Source organism: Nomascus leucogenys, chromosome 21 (assembly GCF_006542625.1).
Source record: "Nomascus leucogenys isolate Asia chromosome 21, Asia_NLE_v1, whole genome shotgun sequence".
NCBI lineage: Eukaryota > Metazoa > Chordata > Mammalia > Primates > Hylobatidae > Nomascus > Nomascus leucogenys.
Genome location: NC_044401.1, coordinates 42,246,898 through 42,270,459, shown reverse-complemented (window position 1 = coordinate 42,270,459; position 23,562 = coordinate 42,246,898). Strand labels below are relative to the sequence as shown.

At 45.5% G+C, this 23,562-nt stretch overlaps 2 protein-coding genes across 3 annotated transcripts in view; one reads left to right on the top strand and one right to left on the bottom strand.

Annotated features, from left to right (window-relative positions):
* HCLS1 (hematopoietic cell-specific Lyn substrate 1) overlaps window positions 1-4,599 on the top strand; it is a 30,954-nt gene extending 26,355 nt beyond the window's left edge. For both annotated transcript variants that reach the window (XM_030801769.1, XM_003275504.4), the window contains exons 9-14: window positions 118-187; window positions 1,599-1,810; window positions 2,855-2,959; window positions 3,461-3,674; window positions 3,822-3,893; window positions 4,014-4,599. In XM_030801769.1, the coding sequence (XP_030657629.1) occupies window positions 118-187; window positions 1,599-1,810; window positions 2,855-2,959; window positions 3,461-3,674; window positions 3,822-3,893; window positions 4,014-4,150 (810 nt within the window). In that variant the 3' untranslated portion in view covers window positions 4,151-4,599. The remainder of the gene's footprint in view (window positions 1-117; window positions 188-1,598; window positions 1,811-2,854; window positions 2,960-3,460; window positions 3,675-3,821; window positions 3,894-4,013) is intronic.
* A 3,349-nt stretch (window positions 4,600-7,948) lies between these two features.
* Window positions 7,949-23,562, bottom strand: part of FBXO40 (F-box protein 40) — a 35,255-nt gene continuing 19,641 nt past the window's right edge. Inside the window, exons 2-4 of the mRNA XM_003275503.4 lie at window positions 15,466-15,498; window positions 12,701-14,611; window positions 7,949-9,340 (exon numbers count right to left, since the gene is read on the bottom strand). Of these exons, the coding sequence (XP_003275551.1) occupies window positions 9,125-9,340; window positions 12,701-14,611; window positions 15,466-15,468 (2,130 nt within the window). The 5' untranslated portion in view covers window positions 15,469-15,498 and the 3' untranslated portion in view covers window positions 7,949-9,124. The remainder of the gene's footprint in view (window positions 9,341-12,700; window positions 14,612-15,465; window positions 15,499-23,562) is intronic.

Below are 23,562 nucleotides of genomic sequence, written 5' to 3'. Positions count from 1 at the left end.
GAGCATCCAATGGTCAGGGATACCTCCTATAGTGGCCCCCAACCCCCAATACCGCCTCCAGGTCACCACTACCCTTGCCCCTCTCCCGCAACACACGTGCTGTTCTCCTGCCTGCAGAGCGCTGTCGGCTTCAATGAAATGGAGGCCCCGACCACAGCTTATAAGAAGACAACGCCCATAGAAGCCGGTGAGGCTTAGTGATTCACTCTCCATGCACCTCACTTCCTTCTCCCTCATTCTTTTTCTTCCCCAAACTATATCCTCCATGCCTTTAACTACCTAGATAAGCTGAGTTAGACCTGATCCCTATCCTCATATTCCCAGATTCTGTCTTTCCTAGAAAAACCAGGTAAGGCGGAGTTCACGCCTGTAATCCCAGCACTTTGGGAGGCTAAAGTGGGAGGATTGCTTGAGCTCAGGAATTTAAGAACAGCTCGGACAACATGGGGAAACCCCATCTCTATAAAAAATACAAAAATTAGTCAGACATGGTGGTGCGCACCTATAATCCCAGCTTCTTGGGAGGCTGAGGCAGGAGAATCGCTTGAACCCAGGAGGCAGAAGTTGGAGTAAGCTGAGATCATGCCACTGAACTCCAGCCTGGGTGACAGAGTGAGATGAAAGAAAGAAAGGAAGAAAGAAAGGAAGAAGGGAGGAAGGAAAGAGAGAGAGAGAGAGAGAAAGAAAGAAAGAAAAGAAAGAAAGGAGAGAGAGAAGGAAAGAAAGGAAAAGAAAAGAAAGAAGAAAGAAAGAGAAAGAAAGAAAAAGAAAAAGAAAGAAAAGAAAAGAAAAGAAAAGAAAAAAAAAGAAAAGAAAAGAAGGAAAGTCAAGTGGATAGACAGAGTGACGTCGGGGAAGGAATTGGAGGCCCAGAACAAAGTGTGGCTTGGAACAGGGGTGGGGTGGCATGGGAACATTGGTGAGGAACCACTTGGGAAGGACACACAGGGATAGGAACTTTGGATGGGGTTGAGGATGAGTGGTGGCTCGAAGAAGGCATACAAATTTATTGAATATGGACAGGGGAAGATGCTGGTTGGAAGCCCAAAGTTTACAATTTAGAAAGGACACAAGTCAGCTGGGCATGGTGGCTCACACCTCTAATCCCAGCACTTTGGGAGGCTGAAGTAGGATAATCACTTGAACCCTGGAGTTCAAGATAAGGCTGGGCAACACAGCAAGATCCCCTGTCTACAAAAAATACAAAAATTAGCCAGGTGTGGTGGTGCACACCTGTGGTCCCAACTACTCCAGAGGCTGATGTAGGAGGATTGCTTGAGCCTGGGAGGTTGAGGCTGCAGTGTCCCATGACTGCACCACTGCACTCCAGCCTGGGCTGAGACCCTGTCTCAAGAAAAAAAAAAAAAAAAAAGACACGAGTCTTAGGTTGCATAGCCTGGCTTTATACAAATCCAGGCTTCAGGGCTATGCCATCCTCCTATTATCCCCTTGTTCCTCTATCAATACCTCTTTACCTTCCTGTCCCACAAATCCCTCCTCCTGTATATTTAACTGATTCCCCTTCTTCCTTCAAGTGCCACGCCCTTCCCCACCCTCCAATCCAAGACAACCCTAATTTTTCTTGCCTGTGTCTGCAGCTTCTAGTGGTGCCCGTGGGCTGAAGGCGAAATTTGAGTCCATGGCTGAGGAGAAGAGGAAGCAAGAGGAAGAGGAGAAGGCACAGCAGGTGGCCAGGAGGCAACAGGAGCGAAAGGCTGTGACAAAGATGAGCCCTGAGGCCCCACAGCCAGTGATAGCTATGGAAGAGCCAGCAGTACCAGCCCCACTGCCCAAGAAAATCTCCTCAGAGGTGAGCGCCTGGCCCTCTGGGACCCACATCCAGGATCTCTTGCCCAGACAGGAGCCTAAGGGGTCCAAACCATTGGCAGAAAATAAGGCAAAAGCCTCCCCTGGGTTAGGCAAGGTCTGTTGTCTCTGTCTTTAGAAGACTTCAGTCTGACTGTAATTGGACCTCCTATCAGAATGTTAGAAAAAACCCTCAAGATTTACATAGTACAACAGAAAGCAAGTCACCAGCCAGCACAGCCAATTATTGCTGTAGGAACTATGAGGAAGGGGCCGTCACTTCAGGTTGGAGCCCATCTTGAGGGGTGAGTTCCATTTGAATTGGCAGAGAGCAGGAGAGGGTGTTCCTGGTAAATGTAACAGTGAAGACATGCATGGTGTGGTGGCTCATGCCTGTAATCCTAGCACTTGGGGAGGCCAAGGTGAGAGGATCACTTGAAGCCAGGAGTTCTAGACCAACATGGGCAACATAGTAAGACCCTATCTCATAAAAACAATTAAAAAATTAGCTGGGCATTGTGATGCATGCCTATAGTCCCAGCTACTTGGGAGGCTTAGAGAGGAGGATCGTTTGAGCCCAAGAGTTTGAGGCTACAGTGAGCTATGATCTCACCACTGTGCTCCAGCCAGGGCAGCAGAGTGAGACCCTGTCTCAAAAAATAAATAAAATAAAATAAAAAGAATGAAGATGGGCCGAGTGTGGTGGCTCATGCCTGTAATCCCAGCACTTTGGGAGGCCAAGGCAGCCAGACCACGAGGTCAGGAGGTCAGGAGTTCAAGACGAGCCTGACCAACATGGTGAAACCCTGTCTCTACTAAAAATACAAAAATTAGCCAGGCATAGTGGCGCGTGCCTGTAATCCCAGCTACTCAGGAGGCTGAGGCAGGAAAATTGCTTGAACCTGGGAGGTGGAGGTTGCAATGAGCTGAGATCATGCCACTGCACTCCAGCCTGGGCTACAGAGCGAGAGACTATCTCAAAAAAAAAAAGAAAAAAAAGAGTGAAGATGGAGGCTTGCTTACTTGAGAGATGCTTCATTCTCCACAGGCCTGGCCTCCAGCTGGGACTCCTCCATCATCAGAGTCTGAGCCTGTGATAACCAGCAGGGAACACCCAGTGCCCTTGCTGCCCATTAGGCAGACTCTCCCGGAGGTAAGCAAACCCCCAAAGACTCTCTGCCCCCACCCCGTCTCCTCAAGTCTTAGGAAGATGGGCTGTGCAGGGTGGCCAACCATCCTGGTTTGCCTTGCACTGTTCTGGCGTTAGCACTGAAGACCTTGCCTTCTGGGAAACTCCTCTGTCCTGGGCAAACTAGGGGAGATGATTATCCTAGCTGTGGTAGCTCAACAATGTGCTTTTGCTTCAGTGTTTTCTTGGTCTCCCAAATAATCTGACTTGTTTTCTACTTCCCTCCCCGCACACTTTTTACATTCTCTTCCCATTGCCTCTGGAATGTGTTTTGGGTAGGTGGGTGTGGGAGGAGATTGAAGAATGAAGATGGATGAAAGGCTGTGTTCCCCAGGAGAGGCTGTTAGATGGAGTCAAAGGTGGAGGGGAGAAGAGGCAGGATGGTGAAGGGGGGGGTCTTGTCAGTCCTCCATTGAGTCCTCCTGGAAAGTGGAAGTCACAGTGCTCCACACTGTCTCTTCTCAGGACAATGAGGAGCCCCCAGCTCTGCCCCCTAGGACTCTGGAAGGCCTCCAGGTGGAGGAAGAGCCAGTGTACGAAGCAGAGCCTGAGCCCGAGCCTGAGAATGACTATGAGGATGTTGAGGAGATGGACAGGCATGAGCAGGAGGATGAACAAGAGGGGGACTATGAGGAGGTGCTCGAGCCTGAAGATTCTTCTTTTTCTTCTGCTCTGGCTGGTGAGTGATGGGAGGAGAAGCAAGAGAATTTGGTCATGTCCAGGGGAGGGTAAGAGGAAGAAGAATTTCTCCATTGCCCTAGTAGGATCTTTCTCTGCTTGCCTTCTTCATGTTGATGATACCATGTTTGTGTTTCTCATTATGCAGGATCATCAGGCTGCCCGGCTGGGGCTGGGACTCTAGGGATCTCAGCTGTGGCTCTATATGATTACCAAGGAGGTAGGTTGGGAGTGGCCTGAGGAGCCTGGTACCTGGAGGCCCCTGATATAAGACAGGGGGACATGTGAAAAGAGAGATTCATGTCTGACCATTCTAATATCCCCTCAACTTTCTCCCCAGAGGGAAGTGATGAGCTTTCCTTTGATCCAGACGATGTAATCACTGACATTGAGATGGTGGACGAGGGCTGGTGGCGGGGACGTTGCCATGGCCACTTTGGACTCTTCCCTGCAAATTATGTCAAGCTTCTGCAGTGACTAGAGCTCACTGTCTACTGCAACTGTGATTTCCCATGTCCAAAGTGGCTCTGCCTCCACCCCCTCCCTATTCCTGCTGCAAATGTCTAACCAGATGAGGTTCTGGACAGACTTCCCTCTCCAGCTTCATTAAGGGCTTGGGACAGAGACAGCATGGGGAAGGAGGTCCCCTTCCCCAGGAGTCCTCTCTATCCTGGATGAGCTCATGGACATTTCTCTTGTGTTCCTGCCTCCTTCCCCATGAACACCTCTCTGCCACCCCAAGCTCTGCTCTCCTCCTCTGTGAGCTCTGGGCTTCCCGGTTTGTTTACCCCGGAAAGTACGTCTAGATCGTGTGGTTTGCCTGATTGTGCTATTTGCCCACTTTCCTTCCCTGAAGAAATATCTCTGAACCGTCTTTCTGTTCAGTCCTAAAATTCGAAATAAAGCGAGACTATGGTTCACCCGTATGCTGAGGTAAATAGTACTTTTTGTGTGGCCCTCATGGCCCCAAATCTTAAGGCTCCAACCTTTCCTCTTCCAGGCATATCCAGGAGACTTTCTCTTACCACTGCCAATTCCCCTGCACCCTAGATGTCAAAGCCTAGGCCTTTTCCTTAGGCTGAACTTTTTTTTTTTTTGAGAAGGAGTTTTGCTCTGTCACCCAGGCTGGGGTGCCGCAGCGTGATCTCAGCTCACTGCAGCCTCCACTTCCTGAGTTCAAGAGATTCTCCTGCCTCAGCCTCCCGAGTAGCTGCGACTACAGGCGTGCGCCACCATGCCTAGCTAATTTTTGTATTTTTAATAGAGATGGGGTTTCCCCATGTTGGCCAGGCTGATCTTGAACGCCTGACCTCAGGTGATCGCCCCCCTTAGCCTCCCAAAGTGCTGGGTTTACAGGCATAAGCCACTGCACCTGGCCTCCTTAGGCTGCATTTTAAATCCAGTCCAAAACAGATCAGCCTGAGCAATGGCTGGGCATGGTAGTGTGGGCCTATAGTCCCAGCTACTCAGTAGTCTGAGGTGGGAGAATCACCTGAGCCTGGGAAGTCAAAGTCAAGGCTTCAGTGAGCTGTGATCACACCACTGCACTCCAGCCTGGGCGACAGAGGGAGACCCTTCTCAAAAAAAAAAAAAAAAAAAAAAAAGAAAGAAAGAAAAGATGGAGAAAGCACTGGGATCGAGGAGGAGCTAGAATGAGTTGCTAAGACCCACAGTTAGTTGCTCCAGGGCTTCATAGAGTTGGTGAGCTGCCCAGCAGGGTGTCCAAGGGAGAGAATTCAGCTGTGGGTTCGTAGTTTCTGTTTCTGGTTGGGCCAGTAAAGCCCCTTTCTCATTCCTCTTTTCTGCTTATCACTAGAGACAGAAACTAAAAACCATGGCTTCAGGCTGCCAAAAGCCTAAAACAAAAGAAAACAAAACAGAACAACACAATAAGGCAGGTTGGACAAGTTTGGTCTCGGGCTTGTGCTCTGGTCTTTCTTCATGATACACACTTGGTTTCAGCAACAACTTCTATGCCTGTGAATCACACATCTGTCTCTAGACCTAACTTATAAGATTCACCCAATTAGCCTTTCAGAGTGCAAAGCAGCTTTTATTTCCTCTTCTAGAGACACTGAGGTTTCTAGTATACGGAGGTCAGTCACCACAGATATACTCAATCTCATTCTTCATTTCAGTTTGATTTGACATCACACATAAATCAGACTTTTATAGTGATTTTCGTGACACATCTTCAAGTTCCACCTTGCTTTTCACTTTTTCCTTTGTTGTGGGATAGAAACTTCTTTTCCAGACCCTTATGCTACTAAGGCAGCAAGGTCTTCTCTGGCCCAGTTCTACAGACCTCAGCCTCCATATTTGGCTAATCTCTACTCTGGACTGCCTTTCTTGGTGATGATACTCACCAAGGGCTCTGCCCATAGACATCTTCCCTCCCTGTGTACACAGTCCCTCTTTGCTCCCCTCAGCTGTTTCTAAATCTGAAGCCACATGTAGCCATCTTGCCTCTGTCAGGTAACACTCGCTGTTCATGCTGTTCACTCCAGCTTCCTCTCACAAATCATTTCTGTCTAATCCATAGTTGCTCTGAAAGGCTTTGGTGCCACTGCCCTCTTACTATGAAGTGTGCTTGTCTTATTGAAGCTCATGCTTCAGTACAGCTCTGAAGGCAGCAACTGGAGGGGGAGAGTGCGGCTGGAAGTGTGCAACCCACAAAGCAGTTGTGGGCAGTGCCACTCTCCTGAACCGAGGCTTCCCCCACTTACCCAGTTTGGGAAGGGAAAGCCTTCTGCCCTCTTCCTTTCTCTTTGTAGCACCTTGTTTCTCCTCCATCCATCCATAGCCCCTGATTTTCATCTCCGTTGGTCTATAGTTTCCCTTTCTATTTCTATTAAAATCACAAACCCAGAGTGGACTTTAGGAGCTTTTATCCTCCATGTAGGAAGGACTAGATTCAAAACACGTCAAACTACCACCTGGACAACTCCCTTCCTTCCTTCCTACTGCAGTGTTAGCTTCTTTCCAGTTACTCATCTTCACGGAATAAAACCTTAGGTCACACCCTAGTCATATTTTTAGAAAATGGTGCCTTATATACAAATATGAAATACAAACCAAAGGATGGGATTAGGAAAAACAGAGTGACATTACCAAATAGTACCGAGTGGCACATTACGATGAAAAGATGAGCATATTTCTGGTCTGGGACTTGCTCTACTGCCTTCTTGACTCTTTTCAGAGGTTTCACCTACTTCATCTACACCAGCTCTGAACCATGTTTAGAGAGAACCCAGGAAATAAAAGCACCCAGATTAACTAGATTGTTTCTTTTGTTGGCTAAATTCTTTATCCTCTGCTTCCCTACAATGCCTGTCCTTTTCTTTTCCTATTTCCCACTTGCTTGAGGACTGCTAGGACTGCTGGGAAAATGACACCAGTTGCAGTGAGAGGAATATAAACACAAGGCTAATAACTCAACGCTCCTGGCTTCAGGTATAACCAAAGAGAGCTGAAAGGATACATTCTTGTGTGTGGCTGAAGGACATGAAGCCATACCAAACAAATCACTTCCTTCTGGTTCTCAACTTAAAATCACCACATGTCTAAAACCTATTTCATAAATAAAGAGCTGCATTAAATCATAACTATTTGTGGATAGCTATGTGCGATAAGATTTTGCTGTACTAAAAAATAAGCATATCCTAACTTACTGTCACTAGTGTGACATCCTTTAGGGATTTTCAACGGGGAGCCATTTTGCTCCCTGACATTTAGCAATGTCTGGTGACATTTTTGATTGTTGCCACTGTGGGGGTGCTACTGGCATTTAATGGATAGGCCAAGGATGCTGCCAAGTATCCTGTAGTACACAGAACAGTCCCTTGCAACAAAGAATTATCCAGTTCAGGCAGGGCGCAGTGGCTCACACCTGTAATTCCAGCACTTTGGGAGGCCAAGGCAGGCGAGTCACCTGAGGTCGGGAGTTTGAGACCAGCCTGAACAACATGGAGAAACCCCGTCTCTACTAAAAATACAAAATTAGCCAGGCGAGTAATCCCAGTTACTCGGGAGGCTGAGGCAGGAGAATCGCTTGAACCCAGGAAGCGGAGGTTGCAGTGAGCCGAGATCATGTCATTGTGCTCCAGCCTGGGCAACAAGAGTGAAACTCCATCCCCTCTTCACCCCCACCAAAAAAAAAAAAAAAAAAGAATTATCTATTTAAAAATTATCTATTTAAATGTCAATAGTTCCAAGGCTAAGAAGCCCTGCTTTAGGGGATGCCAGTTTCTACTGTGTCTTTTTTTCTATTACTTTTGTTCTTATGAATATTCACTGTTTGTTACCAGAAACAGCAGTATCATCCATTTTTGTCAGACTGAAAGCATGACCAGAAATATGGATGGGTAGGAGCAATTTCAGGGAGCCATTATGTTCACGTGTCTTCCTCTCCAAGACCCCAATGGGGTACCCAAGTGGTGTCTAGGAGCTGGTGACTGGCGCCATAGGAACTGCAGTGGGCCTTGTCTGGACTTCGCCAAAGGTGTGGTCTCCCTGGGCTGCCCTGTGCATTCTAGCATGACGCTGAGGTTGGCATTAGTGTATTGAGGTCATTTCAGATAGCACAGGGTGGCCCAGGGCCATGCCTATATTCTGCCTAACTCAGAACATAATTTTCAGAAGAAAAAAATCTTGACCCTTAAGTCATTATTAAAATGTTACAAAGTAAGTTGGTGACTTTTTGTCCTAATGTTCTCCGTAAATATGGTGTCTCCTTTGGACTCCCCATTTATCAAGGCTTTCCTGCTGTATGTTGCCAAGATTCTAACAACAGACTCTGTGATCCCATTTCTGCCCCTCATGTTTTGGCCTGTGGTGTCTTCAAGGCTGCCATGCTCAGCCAGGGGCTCTCCTATGTCAGGCTGTGTTAGGACTACCCTGGCCTAGAGGCAGTAGAATAACCAAAACGAGCCCCGGACTTGACAGTCAAAACAGACCCAGCTCCAGAGCCTCCAGCTTTTTTCTCTTCATGCTGCATTCCCTGGGGAGTAACTGTCTGCACCTTAGTCCCATCCTGCGTTTCCTGTCCCATAAATTTGAAAGTGCTTTGTGAACTAAAAAGCCCATGTAAAAGCACAGGCCTGTACTGGTTATGGAATTTCGTGCTCTCTCATCGCTTAAGAAATTGGTTCCATCTTCCAAATGGCCTCAAATTACTTATTTTCTTCTCAGACCAATCTATTTTAGAAAGAAAGAAAAAAGAAAAGAAAAGAAAAAAGGAAACAAGTCATCAATGTGGCACTATGGTACAAGACATGGCTTAGGAAATTCGTAGGCCTTGTGTTGAGGTTTCCAAGGACATTGCGTGTTCCAATACACCCCGATAAGCAAATAGGCAGTTTACAGAAGGGAGTCCTCAAAACCACACTCTGTCCTACTTCAGGAACTCCGAGAAGAAATCCAAGAAGGGTGCATCGAGTGGCATCTAAAATTTTAGGAGACGTATCTTCCTCGTGGTCTGACTCTAAAGGTGGAGACTAAGCTCTCTCGGGCCTGCTCACGGGGCTGACGCATGCTGGTCAAAAGAATCGGGTCAGTTTTGTGCTCTACAATGTTGAAAGGACAGGACTTCAGGTGCTCAGACATGGAGGTGACTTCATTAAACTCCCAGCTCTTGATTTTGGAGAATAGGCTGCTGAACTGCCAGATCTGTTGAGAAAGATAGAAGTTCAAAGGTGAATATAGGGGTATTACCCTCTGGCTGGCTTTATTTGGGCACTATAAGGAAATATTCTCTTGTTCTTCATATTCTTAGACTCCAGAGTGTTTAGTGGCTCCTGCAGACATTTGGTAGCCCCTTCTCCAGCATCCAATTCCTAGTTCCCCCTGCCAACCAATAATCTCCCCAACCAGCTCTGTAGTTGTGAGAATCACTAACACCAATCAGCATATTGACACACACTCTCTCTTGCTCCTCCACCAGCAAGTGATTAATTTTAAAGTAGATGCACAGTTCAAATCAGGACAATTAGTACCAGTGCAACTCTTATTCCAGAACTTTTGTTGGAGATACCAAAAAGCAGATTCTCTTCTTCTTTCTGTACTTGAACTGCGAAGCTGAAGTCCTAGGAGGTGCCAGCAATCACCAGAGACCACCGAGTGAGAACTATCTTACAATGTAGCCATTATTGAGGAAGTAGAGGTAAAAAATAGAAAGAAGAGATGTCATTTGGGGGCATTTTTTGGGCTGTTAGATCAAGCCTTACTTGAAGCCATTACCTTTAGACTTTTTAGTTACATAGGCCAATAAATTCCCTTTATTGTTTATGCCACTTTAGGTTGATTTTCTATTGCTTGAAATTAAAGTATTGTAACTCATAAGAGTCTCACTAGAATGGGAACCCCATAGGAGAATTCTATGAGTTCTGAAATATCCTCTGGTCTTTCCACCTGGGATGTGATAGCAAAGTCACCATTTTCAAGTCTGGTTATGTGAGTAGGCATAACCTAATACTCTTTCAACCTGACTACTTCACCTATAGTTTCTTGTCCTTGTTGCTATGTAGGAAAAGTGGTTTTTTTGAGATCTTAGAACTGTTTCCCTTTTTACTTTAAAAATCCATTCTAATGTGAGTATCCTTTAGCCCCAACTAAATTTTCTTTATTTCTTTCTGCAAGGAAATTAGCTTGTCACCAATAATATCTGAGAGTGGTCAGCCATCATTGAATTGGGGACAAACTTGAGCCAAAAAATAATGGGATTTCTAGTATCTAAATTAAATTATTTACATCGGATTTTAGGCATTTTTAGACAATACTATTCCTGAAGGCAATGTGTTAGTCTTCATTCATGTTTCTTCCTAATATGTGCTTGGTTGGCAGTCAGTATTTATCTAACACTTGAATGCAGGCACATATACGAGAGAGAGTCTTGTAATTACTTTTTGAGGAAGACTGCTCAGGAATAAATAATGGAAAACATACAAAATATTTTAGACATGATCAATACAAATAGATACAAACAACTCTAACTCCCCAATGCCAATTTGCAAATACCACGTATTACGAAGAAATTCAACAGTGAGATTATAGAATTATTGACCTAAATGGGCATCACAAATTCATGGCTCATATTACCAACATGTTTACCATGAGAAAGGATGCTACAGGCCCTGGGATATGATGAATTAGGTGCCTCACTTCAGTATGGTACAAGCTGGTAGAAATTATAATACAGTTAAACAAACATGACCTATTGGGGAAAAGGAACAAGGTATTTCTGAAGGGAAAGGTTCTTTGATTTATACAGCAGAGTGTTTTTTGAACAATTAAATTAGCACTTGAACCGGGGAAATCAGTGGGCCAAATTCATTTAGAATTTCAAAATGTCTTTATCAAAGGCAAAAACTGTTTTAAAAAATTAGTTGACACGGGACTGAGGAGATTTGTTGGCCTCCTGTATCAATCAGAGTCACAGCAGGGAACAGGTGGCACTCTCAGACTGGGTAATTTGAAGAGATTTTTTTTTAAAGGAATGATTTACGGACACGAGAGCAGGGTATAGGAAAGCCACGAGATACAGTGCAGCATCCAGGGTGAGTAGCTGCCTAGAGAGTTATGCCCTGGGCCTGAAGGAGAAGAAGGAAGGTCGTTGGATCCCAGAGTGAGTAATTTTGTGTAGAGAGCCACCTGATAAAGCCACCTTCAGTGGAGGGACAGCCCCTGCTCAAAGTGTCACAAAGGGGAGGGACCATGCAGGGGGGAAGCCAGGAGAATAGATACTTCAACCTCATTCTTCCCTTCCTCCCATCTCCTGCTGACACGCTCCATTTACGTTAGCCCCACTGGAAGGTGGAGGGTAAGGGAGCCAGCTGAGGCAATCTGCCCAGGTCAGCCTCCTGGGGGACAGACAGGGTGGAGAAGGATGGAGAATGGATCTTGAGAGCAAATAGAAGATACTCAGCACACATACACAGATGAACAGGCACTACCCGCTGGATTGCTATTTATGTGTTTATAGGTCTTTTTCTACTAAACTGACCTCCTTGAGTCAGTCTTATTCTCAGCAACTGTTCCCGTGCCTAGTACCCTGCTTGGCACATAAAAAGCTCTTTAAGGCTGGGTGCAGTGGCTCACACCTATAATCCCAGCACTTGGGGAGGCTGAGGCTGATGGATCACCTGAGGTTGGGAGTTTGAGACCAGCCTGACCAACATGGAGAAACCCCGTCTCTACTAAAAATACAAAATTAGCCTGGCGTGTTGGTGCATGCCTGTAATCCCAGCTACTCGGGAGGCTGAGGCAGGAGAATCGCTTGAACCTGGGAGGCAGAGGTTGCGGTGAGCCAAGATTGCGCCATTGCACTCCAGCCTGGGCAACAAGAGCAAAACTCCATCTCAGAAAAGAAAAAAAAAGGCCGGGTGCAGTGGCTCACGCCTGTAATCCCAGCACTTTGGGAGGCTGAGGCGGGTGGATCATCTGAGGTTGGGAGTTCGAGACCAGCCTGACCAACATGGAGAAACCCCATCTCTACTAAAAATACAAAATTAGCTGGGTGTGGTAGTACATGCCTCTAATCCCAGCTACTTGGGAGGGTGAGGCAGGAGAATCACTTGAACCTGGGACGTGGAGGTTGCGGTGAGCCAAGATCATGCCATTGCACTCCAGCCTGGGCAATAAGAGCGAAACTCCATCTCAAAAAAAAAAAAAAAAAAAAAACGCCTTTAAAAATATTTGTTAAGGCCAGGTGCAGTGGCTCACACCTGTAATTTCAGCACTTTCGGAGGCCAAAATGGGAGGATCACTTGAGGTCAGGAGTTCAAAACCAGCCTGCACAACACAGTGAGACTCCACCTCAATTTAAAAATTAGTCAGATGTGGTGATGCACATCTGTAGTCCCAGCTACTTGGAAGACTGAGGCAAGAGGATCACTTGAGCCCAGAAGTTCAAGGCTGTGGTAAGCTATGATTGCACCACTGCACTTTTGTCTGGGCAACAGAGAACCTGTCTATAAAAAATGAAACAAAAAATTGCTGAATGAGTCAATCGATAAATGAGTGTTTACTTACCTCTCTGTGGACTCTCCAGGAGGTGCCTCCATGGGAATACCTCTTCTTCTTCCATTGCAAAAGGACCATTCCTCTCTCTTGTAACAAAGTGGCACAGATATTCCTCATCAGCACAGACACCTGGGAGAGCTGGGCCAGGCTGACACTGTCCAAGAACCCAGCGATGTACTGCAAAATCTCCAGGGGCAGGCTGGTTAAAGAATTCTGGCCTTTTCCTCCATGACCCAAAAGATGGTTGTTCTTCCTTCCCTCGCTCAGCTCTGGAGCAACCTCCGGCTTAATGGCAAAGGTCTTGAGCTCCTGGCTATAGATTACTTTTGCCTTTTGCCCTGGGGGACGGAAATGGTTTTGAACAAATGTACATCCCAAGTAGGCGAGGGGGCATCGATGCTGGAACCAGCCATTAAGACATGACTGAATGTCTGTGTGGACATTCTTGAAGTGCAGGGGGAACTCATCCCTCCTGAAGAATTTGTTGCAAGTGAAAGTGAAGGCAGAGCTGCTTTTGTTGTGTCTCCTAGTCACACACTCACTGTGGAGCTCCACGTGGAGTCCCCCTGGGGTGGCAGCGGTTAGATCAGCCAGCACTGTCCCAGAGGAAAACTGTTCTGGCTCAAAGTTATATGTTTGTGTGGCAAAATCCATGAACAGTCCATCAATGCTTCTGGATTCAGAGATGACGTGGCCTTTGAGTTCTCTTTCCAAAGCACACTGGAGGGTGGTCTTGATGAGATCTGATTTGGGCAGGTCCTCCACAGTGATCCCCAAATCTGAAGTATCCACTGCCTTGTGTTCACTTGGCTTACAACTCAACATGGCATCTCCGAGTCGAGCTCGCTTTCCACAGTAGCTCACAGGAACTTTGAAGGTGTAAACAGTCTTAACTTCCTGAGCCTCAAGCTTGCCATAAACAAAGTCTCTCTCCTTGGGTGTACAAGCAGGCATCTGACCAAAGTGAATCAGCATCCGCCCATTGTGCACTAGATACATGTTATAGTCCTTTGCATCCACAGCTGTTTTCAGTCTTTCCAGAACACCATCCTGCCAAGGGGCAAGCCCTGTGGTTTCCACAGCTGTATGAACGTCCTGCTGCTTCTGATTTTCCTGTGGTTCTTTCTTTTGGGGAGCACCCTCTCCTTCTACCATGTTATTGCCACTGGAAATCTGTTCTTTCTCTGGGCCGTTCTTGTTCTTGCTCTCACAGCTCGCTGATGAATTTGTTAAAGCAGAGGCTGCGTGCTCTTTGCTGAAAATATTTTCCCACTGGCCAAACTTGACCAGGTCCATCCCTTCTTTGGTTTTGGCTAGCACCTCCCGTTCTTCTTGACTTAGCTCTGCCATCTCCCCATTAGTTGCTGACAGACCATGTGGTACCAAACCGATATCCACTCCACCCACTGCTCCTCCCATTTCCTCCACACTGTTTTCACCATTCATAGCTGGTTCCTCCTCAGTAGCCTCTCTAGTTTCTGGGAAAAGTTCCACCATTTTCAAGGATCTGAAGAGGACCTTCTGGTCCTGCAGGGCCAGGGCTGTGTCCAAACACTCCTCACTGGGGGTCTCTTTCATGATGTTCTCATGAAGGGTGGTTTCAGAGTCCACATTTGGCCAGCGGTTCCACTCCATGGAGCAGCAGACCACGCTGGCAGGACACACCTGCAGGTGCTTGGCCAGTTTGTGGCGGGACATGGACAGAGGGCAGCCATATTCAGAGTTGAGGCACGGAACCTGCTCTAAAGGGCAGAGGAGCTGGTGCTCTGCCTCTTTGCACATGTGGAAGGTGGCACCACAGAGCAGGTGGCAGCTTATTACCAGGCAGGAGGTGTTGGGTTCCACAGGAATGTGGCAGTGGCGGTTGAAGCATCCCTCACAATGCCTGTGGTGCCCTGGTGGGGGCCTGCGGGCTTTCCCCTGGACACACCAAGGACAGGGGAAAGAAAACAAATGAACACTGAGTAGAAGCTCTATGCATGTCTATGACTGTGTTTTAATTGACACATTTCCCGTTTATACCTGCTTTTTGTAGAAACCTTGAAATATATGGAATATCACAATCCCACAATCCAGAAATAACAACTATAAGTACTTTTTAGAATTTTCCAATAGTTTATTGTATATATGTAGTAGATGTGTTTAGAATAGGAAAAAAAGAATTGAATATAATGGACTACACTGTTGACAATTGTTATTTTTGAGTTGTGGATTACAGCTTATTTATATCATATGGATAATACTATGAATACAACTTTTCATCCTGCTTTTTACCTTGCTATTAGAACATGAAACTAGATTGTTTTATTAGTTATTCTTTGCAAACTTTCTTCATAATGGCAGTGTAACATTCTGGAATACGGGTGTGATATCATTTAATCAACTACCACCAGAGGGCGGGCTGGGAGGACAGCAGCCATGTCTGGTTTTGCTCGCCTTTATGTCCCTAGCATCTAGCATAGGACCTGGACCTTTGTGGGTATTCAGTGCTTGCTGAATGAAGGAATTGCTAGCCATTTAGATTATTGCTGGCTTTTTGACTATTTTATTTAAATTTTCACTTAAACTCTTTGCTCAAAAATCCTTCTCAACTGTTTTCCCCTTACTCTGTGTCAATTTCTTCCAAGTTCTGTTCAGCATCTCTGGTTTGGAAAAAAGTTCATAAATATCATCAAACCATAACAGCAAGTCTGCTAGCTGCTTGGGCTACAGGATAAATGAAGGAAGACCTGGACCTCTCAAAGGTGAAGCTTCAATAAGCTCCTGGTGCTTACCATGGCGCCCCAATTTCTTCTTGCTTCTTAGCTCTAGGGGAAAATATGAATATAAATAATTAGTAAGAAAAGCAGTTAGGTTACCTATATTAATAGGGGCTAAAGAGACTTCACACACTGTCTCATTTGATTCCTTCCACCATCCTGGAGGTGTCTTTACCCCCATTTTTGAGTCAAGGAAACAGAAGCTTGAAGGTAAGTAACTTGTCCAAGGTCACACAGCTGCTAAGTGATGGAATCAGCTTTGTAATCCAGGCCATGCTGGCCCATGTTATTTTCACTGACCCTCACTGCCCACTGATAGGGCATATTACCAATCATGGGATGTGTAACTTCTGCTTCCTATAACTTTCTCCATTGTCTGCTGACAATTATCCTGGCATTCTAAACACTCTTCTACCCACAGTCTGGCCTAGGTTACCTTCTAACCTTCTCTTCCACTGGGGCTTCCTGTCCACTAAGAGGTTAGCCTGACATCTAACTTGGTCTGGGGCAGTGTGTAGGTGTCTGTGAAATATCTGTAACATGCCATTTCCCCTGGTTTATTCAGCCGTGCTAGAGCAGGGGTCAAAACCCCAAAGGTCCCAGAAGTTGACTGAATGGAGACTCTGGCAAGTGAAAGAGAAAATGCCCTGTCTTCAGGGAAATGAAATTTCTCAGCCCTGGTTAATTGATGCCATGTGGGAATGTGTTGCCAGACCTGGTTTTTCCAGAGACAGTGGGGAGGTGTACTTTTGTGAGTGGTGATATGGTTTAATGGTTAGAAGGCAGACCGCACAGGTTTCCACCCTGGTGCTACAAGTCAGTGGCTGTGAGACTTTGGGAAAGTTACTTCACTTCTTTGTTCATCAGTTTCCCCATCTGTAGAGAGAGGATAATAATAGTACCTATTCCATAGTGCTGCTGTAAGGAGTAAATGAGCTAAATATACATGAAACTCTTAGAACAGTGCTTGTTTCACAGGAAGTGATCTATACATGTTTGCTATTATAAAGTAATATTGCATATTTCATCACAATGCAAAATATTTTACTACATAATATATCAAAATAAAAATACTCTGAATTTTAAATGTTAACAACTAACTTAATTTAAAACAACACTCTATTTGAGCCAAGGAAAAATGTGAATGCTGGCCAGATAGGATCTGTAGGTTGCCAGTTTGCAATATCTGGTCTAGAGAATTTGTAACATAATTTCAGCACTGTGTTAGTCTGTGAAGGAGTGGGGAGGTTAGCATCCAAATGTCAGAAGATCCATAAGTTTAAAATCTGGCCAGGCGCAATGGCTCACACCTGTAATCTCAGCACTTTGTGTGGCTGCGGTGGGTTGATTGCTTGAGCCCAGGAGTTCAAGACCAGTTTGAGAAACATAGCGATACCCTGTCTCTACTTAAAAAAAAAAAAAAAACAGTTAAAAAATTAGCGGGGCATGGTGGTGCACGCCTATGGTCCCAGCTACTTGAGAGTGACGCTGACGTGGGAGGATCACTTGAGCCTGAGAGGTCAAGGCTGCAGTGAGCTGTAATGGCACCACTGCACTCCAGCCTGGGTGAGGGAGTAAGACCCTGTCTCAAAAACAAACAAACAAACAAACAAACAAAAAACCATTTTACTTTACTTTAGAATTTGCCAATTCATTGTGGGTAAAATTTCCCCCAACTTAAAAAAAAAAAGACATTTCAAATATACAGAAAAGGTGAAGGAATACATACAACGAACACCAAAATATACTTTATCTAGATTCAACAATTGCTAACATTTTACCATTTTTGTGTCCTTTCTTTCTCTCCTCTCTGTCTCTCTCTCAATCTCTCAATCTCTCCCCACCTCCCAACCACACACACACACACACACACACACACACACACACACACACACAGACATACACACACACAGTTTTGGCTGAGCCACTTGAAAATAAGTTGCCAGCTGGGTGTGGTGGCTCAAGCCTGTAACCCCAGCACTTTGGGAGGCCGAAGCAGGTGGATCACCTGACATCAGGAGTTCAAGGCCAGCCTGGTCAACATGGTGAAACCCCGTCTCTACTAAAATTACAAAAAAAAAAAAAAATTTACTGGGCACGGTGGCATATGCCTGTAATCCCAGCTACTTGGGAGGCTGAGGCAGGAGAATTGTTTGAACCCGGGAAGCAGAGGTTGCAGTGAATCGAGATCACGCCACCGCACTCCAGCCTGGGCAACAGAGCGAAACTCCATCACAAAAAAAAAAAAAAAGAAAAAAGAAGGAAAGAAAATAAGTTGCTGATATAGGATGCTTTATCTGTAAGTACTTCAGCTTGTACTTCCTAAGAATAAAGACTTATAATAATATTATCTCACCTAAGAAAACTAAAAATACTTTTCTAATATCATGTAAAATGCCTATAGTCACATTTCACCAGTTGTCTCCAAAATGTCTATTATAGTTATTTTTAAATTTTTAATATTTTTATTTATTAAACATTTTTATTGATATATAACAGTTGTACATATTTTGGGGGTATATGCAATATTTTGATGCCTGTATACAATGTGGAATGATCAAATCAGGGTAATTGGGATATCTATCACCTCAAACACTTTTCTTTGTGTTGGGAACATTATAATTCTTGTCTTTTAGCTTTTTTTTTTTTTTTTTGACAGAGCTTCACTCTGTTGCCCAGCCTGGAGTGCAGTGGCACATCGCAGCTCACTGGAACCTCCACCTCCTGGGTTCAAGCGATTCTTCTGCCTCAGCTTCCCAAGTAGCTGGGATTACAATCATGCGCTACCACACCTGGCTAATTTTTTGTTTTTAGTAGAGACAAGGTTTCACCACGTTGGTCAGTCTAGTCTTGAACTACTGACCTCAAGTGATCTGCCTGCCTCGGCCTCCAAAAGTGCTGGGATTACAGGCATGAGCCACCACGCCTGGCCTCTTTTAGTTATTTTGAGATATGCAATAAATTATTGTTAATTATAATTTTTCTACTGTATTATCAAATACTAGAACTTATTTCTTCTAACTGTATTTTAAAAAAATTTTTGTTGTTTTTTTTTGAGACAGAGTCTCACACTGTTGCCCAGGCTGGAGTGCAGTGGCGCAATCTCGGCTCACTGCAACCTCTGCCTCCCAGGCTCAAGTGATTCTCCTGCCTCAGCCTCCAGCGATTCTCCTGCCTCAGCCTCCCGAGTAGCTGGGATTACAGGTGCCCACCACCATGCCCAGCTAATTTTTTTGTATTTTTAGTAGAGACGGGGTTTCACCATGTTGTCCAGGATGGTCTCGATCTCTTGACCTCGTGATCCGCCTGCCTCAGCCTGCCAAAGTGCTGGGATTACAGGTGTGAGCCCCTGTGCCCGGCCCAAAATTTTTTAATTGATACATAGTATTTGTGCATATTTATGGTGTACATGTGATATTTTCTTATATGCATATAGAATCTGTAATCAAGTCAGGATATGTAGGTCAACATGTCAAGTATTTATCATTTCTATGTGTTGGGAACATTTCAAGGCCTCTCTTCTAGCTATTTTGAAATATACAATACATTGTTGCTAGCTATAGTCACCCTACTCTGCTATCAAACACTAAAACTTGTTTTCTCTGTCTGTTCATATCCATTCACCAACCTCTCTTCTTCCCTCTCCTACTATCCCCTACACCCTTCCCAGCCTCTGGTAACTCTCATTCATTCTCTACCTCCATGTGATCAACTTTTTTAGTTCTCACATATGAGTGAGAACATGCAATATGTGTCTTTCTAAGTCTGGCTTTAAGACCTCTCATTTTTGAACAAGGATCCTTTTAATGTCAATTTATTCCATTTGATTGCTGAGTCTTTTTAGCCTCTTTAATCTGGAACAGTCCCCCACATTTTCATTTTCAGGAGAGACAGCCTTAAATCGCAAGGAAATTATAGTCTGGTTCATTTGTTTATTAGTTCCTCCACCCATTCACCCACTCAACAAACATTTGTTGATTACCTACTACTACTTGCCAGTAAGTGAGCATAAGGATCACCTGGACGGCTTGTTAGAGTCTTAAATACTGTTGTTCATTAGAGTCAGCTGTGATGCTTGCTAAACCTATAGATCTGCACTGTTCAATATGATAGTCACCAGCCACATGTAGCTATTTAAATTTAATCAAAATGCAATAAAATGAATAATTCAGTTTCTCAGTCACATTCGCCACATTTCAAGTGCTCAATCGCCACGTGTGGCTAGTAGCTCCTCTTTAGGACAACACAGAATAGAACATTCCCATCTTCACACCAAGCCTGCAGAGCATCCCGATGTCCTGAGAGTGCAGCCTTTTTTACTTAAAGATAATGTTAATGAGCAAGCTGAGGTTAAAAGATTGATGGTCTTCAATAACACTGACAGCCACTACCTTTAGTGAGCACATCTGCGCATTTCAAGTTTAATTTAGCTCCTTATAGTTTCTTTATAGTTTATTTTTTATTTTTTATTTTTTTGGAGACAGAGTCTCACTCTGTTGCTCTGTTGCCCAGACTGGAGTGCAGTGGCACTATCTCGGCTCCCTGCAACCTCCGCCTCCCGGGTTCAAACGATTCTCCCACCTCAACCTCCCCAGTAGCTGGGATTAAACGTGCGCACCACCACGCCCGGCTAATTTAATATTTTTAGAAGAGACAGGGTTTTGCCATGTTGGCCAGGCTGATTTCAAACTCCTGACCTCAAGGAATCTGCCCGCCTTGGGTTTCTTATAAGCAGAGACACTAACAAAAGAGGGAGAGTTCCTCCTGCTGCTGCAGATGCCCTAGTCTGTAACAGAGGAGTTTCCAACAAATGTGCTTTTTTTTGAGATGCTCTCTCTGTCACCCAGGTGGCACGATCTTGGCTTATTGCAACCTCCACCTCCCAGGTTCAAGCGATTCTCCTGTCTCAGCCTCCTGAGTAGCTGGGACTACAGGCACGTGCCACCACACCCAGCAAACTTTTTGTGGGGGTTTCATCGCGTTAGCCAGGATAGTCTGGATCTCCTGACCTCGTGATCTGCCCGCCTCGGCCTTCCAAAGTGCTGGGATTACAGGTGAAAGCCTCTGCACCCGGCAAATGTGCTTCTTTCACTTGCCTCAAATCCTTTCCTGTGAGAATCCAAGAACCCACTCTTGGTGTCTGGGTTGTGACCCTCTTTTCCTGCAACATCCTTCTGGTGTCCTTGTCTGGGGATGGACAATAAGAAGAGACTCCAACTTGGAAGGAAAACAGTCTGCGCGGCATCAATTGGCCGACTTTGGGTAAGTGGGGCTCATTTTAGAGTCATTGAGCTATTCTAGGGGACAAGGATGCTTGTCCACTGCTACTTGAGTTTGAGGCCCAGGACCCAAGGAGTTAGAAGCCCCAGGGTTTATTTGGAAAATGGATTTGGCCCTATGAGATGTTTGCCACTATCTCCTTGGGAGTAATCCACCTGGCCTGAGTGTCCTGCTTCTTGTCTCCTGTTGGCTTGCTGCCTTTGTTTCACAGAAGCCCTGAGGCTGCCACGGGAAGGATGGCCCAAACAGTTTAGCATTTTCTTTTCTTTTTTTTTTTTTTTTGAGACAGAGTCTCACTCTGTCGCCCAGGCTGGAGTGCAGTGGTGTGATTTTGGCTCACTGCAACCTCTGCCTCCGGGGTTCAAGCAATTCTCCCGCCTCAGCCTCCTGAGTAGCTAGGATTACAGGCGCCCACCACCATGCCCAGCTAATTTTTTTTTTTTTTTTTTTTTTTTTTGAGATGGAGTCTCGCTCTGTCACCAGGCTGGAATGTAGTGGCGCAATCTCGGCTCACTGCAACCTCCGCCTTCCAGATTCAAGCGATTCTCCTGTCTCAGCCTTCCAAGTAGCTGGGAGTACAGGCAAGCGCCACCACACCCAGCTAATTTTTGTATTTTTAATAGAAACAGGGTTTCACCATGTTGGCCAGGATGGTCTCGATTTCTTGACCTCGTGATCTGCCCACCTCGGCCTCCCAAAGTGCTGGGATTACAGACATGAGCCACTGCGCCTGGTCTGATTTTTGTATTTTTAGTAGAGACAGTGTTTCACCATGTTGGCCAGGCTGGTCTCGAACTCCTGACCTCAGGCGATCCACCTGTCTCGGCCTCCCAAAGTGTTGGGATTACAGGCGTGAGCCTCCATGCCTGGCCACCAAACAGTTTAGCTTTTACTTTCCTTGCCTCTCCTCTGACTTAATTCACCACTTGTCTGAGGGACACTGGAAACAAGAAGTCACTCAAGAGCTAGTCTTTTTGTACCTTAATTATTGGAAGAGATGGGCAATAACGTCTCTATTACTGCAGTTACAAGTTAAAGTGTGGTATTTAACAGCCATATGTGACAAGATTAGAAATGCCCTTTAAGCAAAAGCCTCTTTTATGTCTGTCCCTACAAAAAATTAGCCCCAGAATGGAGGACAGGAGACTTTTTCTTAACAGTTTTCTCTTGTCTATTAATCAGAAGATCATCTTTCATTGGCTGGTCACAGACAGCCGGGCCCCGCTTTCTAGACTGAGAATGTCATTTTTGCCCTGAGATAGTTTTGTCACGGGATCCCAAGTTACAGCTTGCCCGCTTCCCTTGTTTGGTTCAACATCTTTTTTTTGCTGGGTTCCTTGTGGCATTGCCTCAGGTGACCATGGGTCTGCTTACTTGTTCTTATTATCTGATATGAACAAGGGGACCCTACTGGCTCCAGGAGTTCCTCCCTTGGCCAAATTGGCACTAAGAATTATCTTGTCCCTTTTAGTGGAGCTCGGCTGGAGGCAGTACAATCTTGCGGACAAGGAGTGGTATTCAGCACCTTCAGTCCTGGTAGAGAACGTGGTATCAGTCCTGAAGAGCTCATTGCTAGGGTGCATTTTAACCTATTAGAGAAGGGAAGGTTTAAACTGGATGGACTTAAGAGAAATTTTTTTTTTTTCTGAGACGGTGTCTCACTCTGTCACGCAGGCTGGAGTGCAGTGGCTGGATCTTGGCTCACTGAAAGCTCCGCCTCCCGGGTTCTCACCATTCTCCTGCCTCAGCCTCCCGAGTAGCTGGGACTACAGGCGCCCACCACCACGCCCGGCTAATTTTTTTGTATTTTTAGTAGAGATGGGGTTTCACTGTGTTAGCCAGGATGGTCTCGATCAGCTGACCTCATGATCTGCCAGCCTCGGCCTCCCAAAGTGCTGGGATTACAGGCGTGAGCCACCATGCCTGGCTGAGAATTTTTTTTTTTTTAATATAACACTGGCCCCAATATCCTTTGAGAGGATCAGAAAGGTGGACCTCAGGTGTTAACACTATACTTCGGCTTGATTTGCTTTGTAGAAGGGAAACTAAGTGCGGAGAAATAATCTATGTGCAGGTCTTCCTAACGGTTAGCCAGGATAAGGATTTAAAATACGCTTGTATATGCTTGATAGAAGGAAAGAAAAATGAGGGACTAGACATAATTCATGACCACTTATGCAAGGGCCTCCTAATCCCAGGCTTCCCCCAGCTGGTCCCAGACTCCCCACTGTAAGTTCAAGTGCTCCGAAGGAACAAAGTCAGACTCCTAGTTCCCCAGAAGTGTCCAAAGTATTATTAACCCCTCCTAGTTATTTGGGGATGTCCGATGTCCTGCCATCACCTCCTCCTTACCCTTCAAGCCCTGTCTTACATTTGTTCCCCAAAGAGCCTAGCCCCACAAGCACCACTCTCAGTGGGGCCTCTTACCAGCCGTCAAAGTTGACTCTTTGCTCTCTTCAGGAGGTGGCAGATGGTGACAAGGGCACTCTATAGGTACATGTACCGTTTTCTGTGGCTGACAGCCTTATGCTAGGAAAAATTCAGCTGGTTTTTAGAGGGTCTAGGAAAATTCATAGATGAATTTGAGAGACTAACACTGACATATTGTAGGGAAAAGAAAGAGAGATCAGACTGTTACTGTGTCTATGTAGAAAGGGAAGACATAAGAGACTCCATTTTGAAAAAGACCTGTACTTTAAACAATTGCTTTGCTGAGATGTTGTTACTTTGTAGCTTTGCCCCAGCCACTTTGACCCAACCTGGAGCTCACAAAAACATACGTTGTATAAAATCAAGGTTTAAGGGATCTAGGGCTGCACAGGACATGCCTTG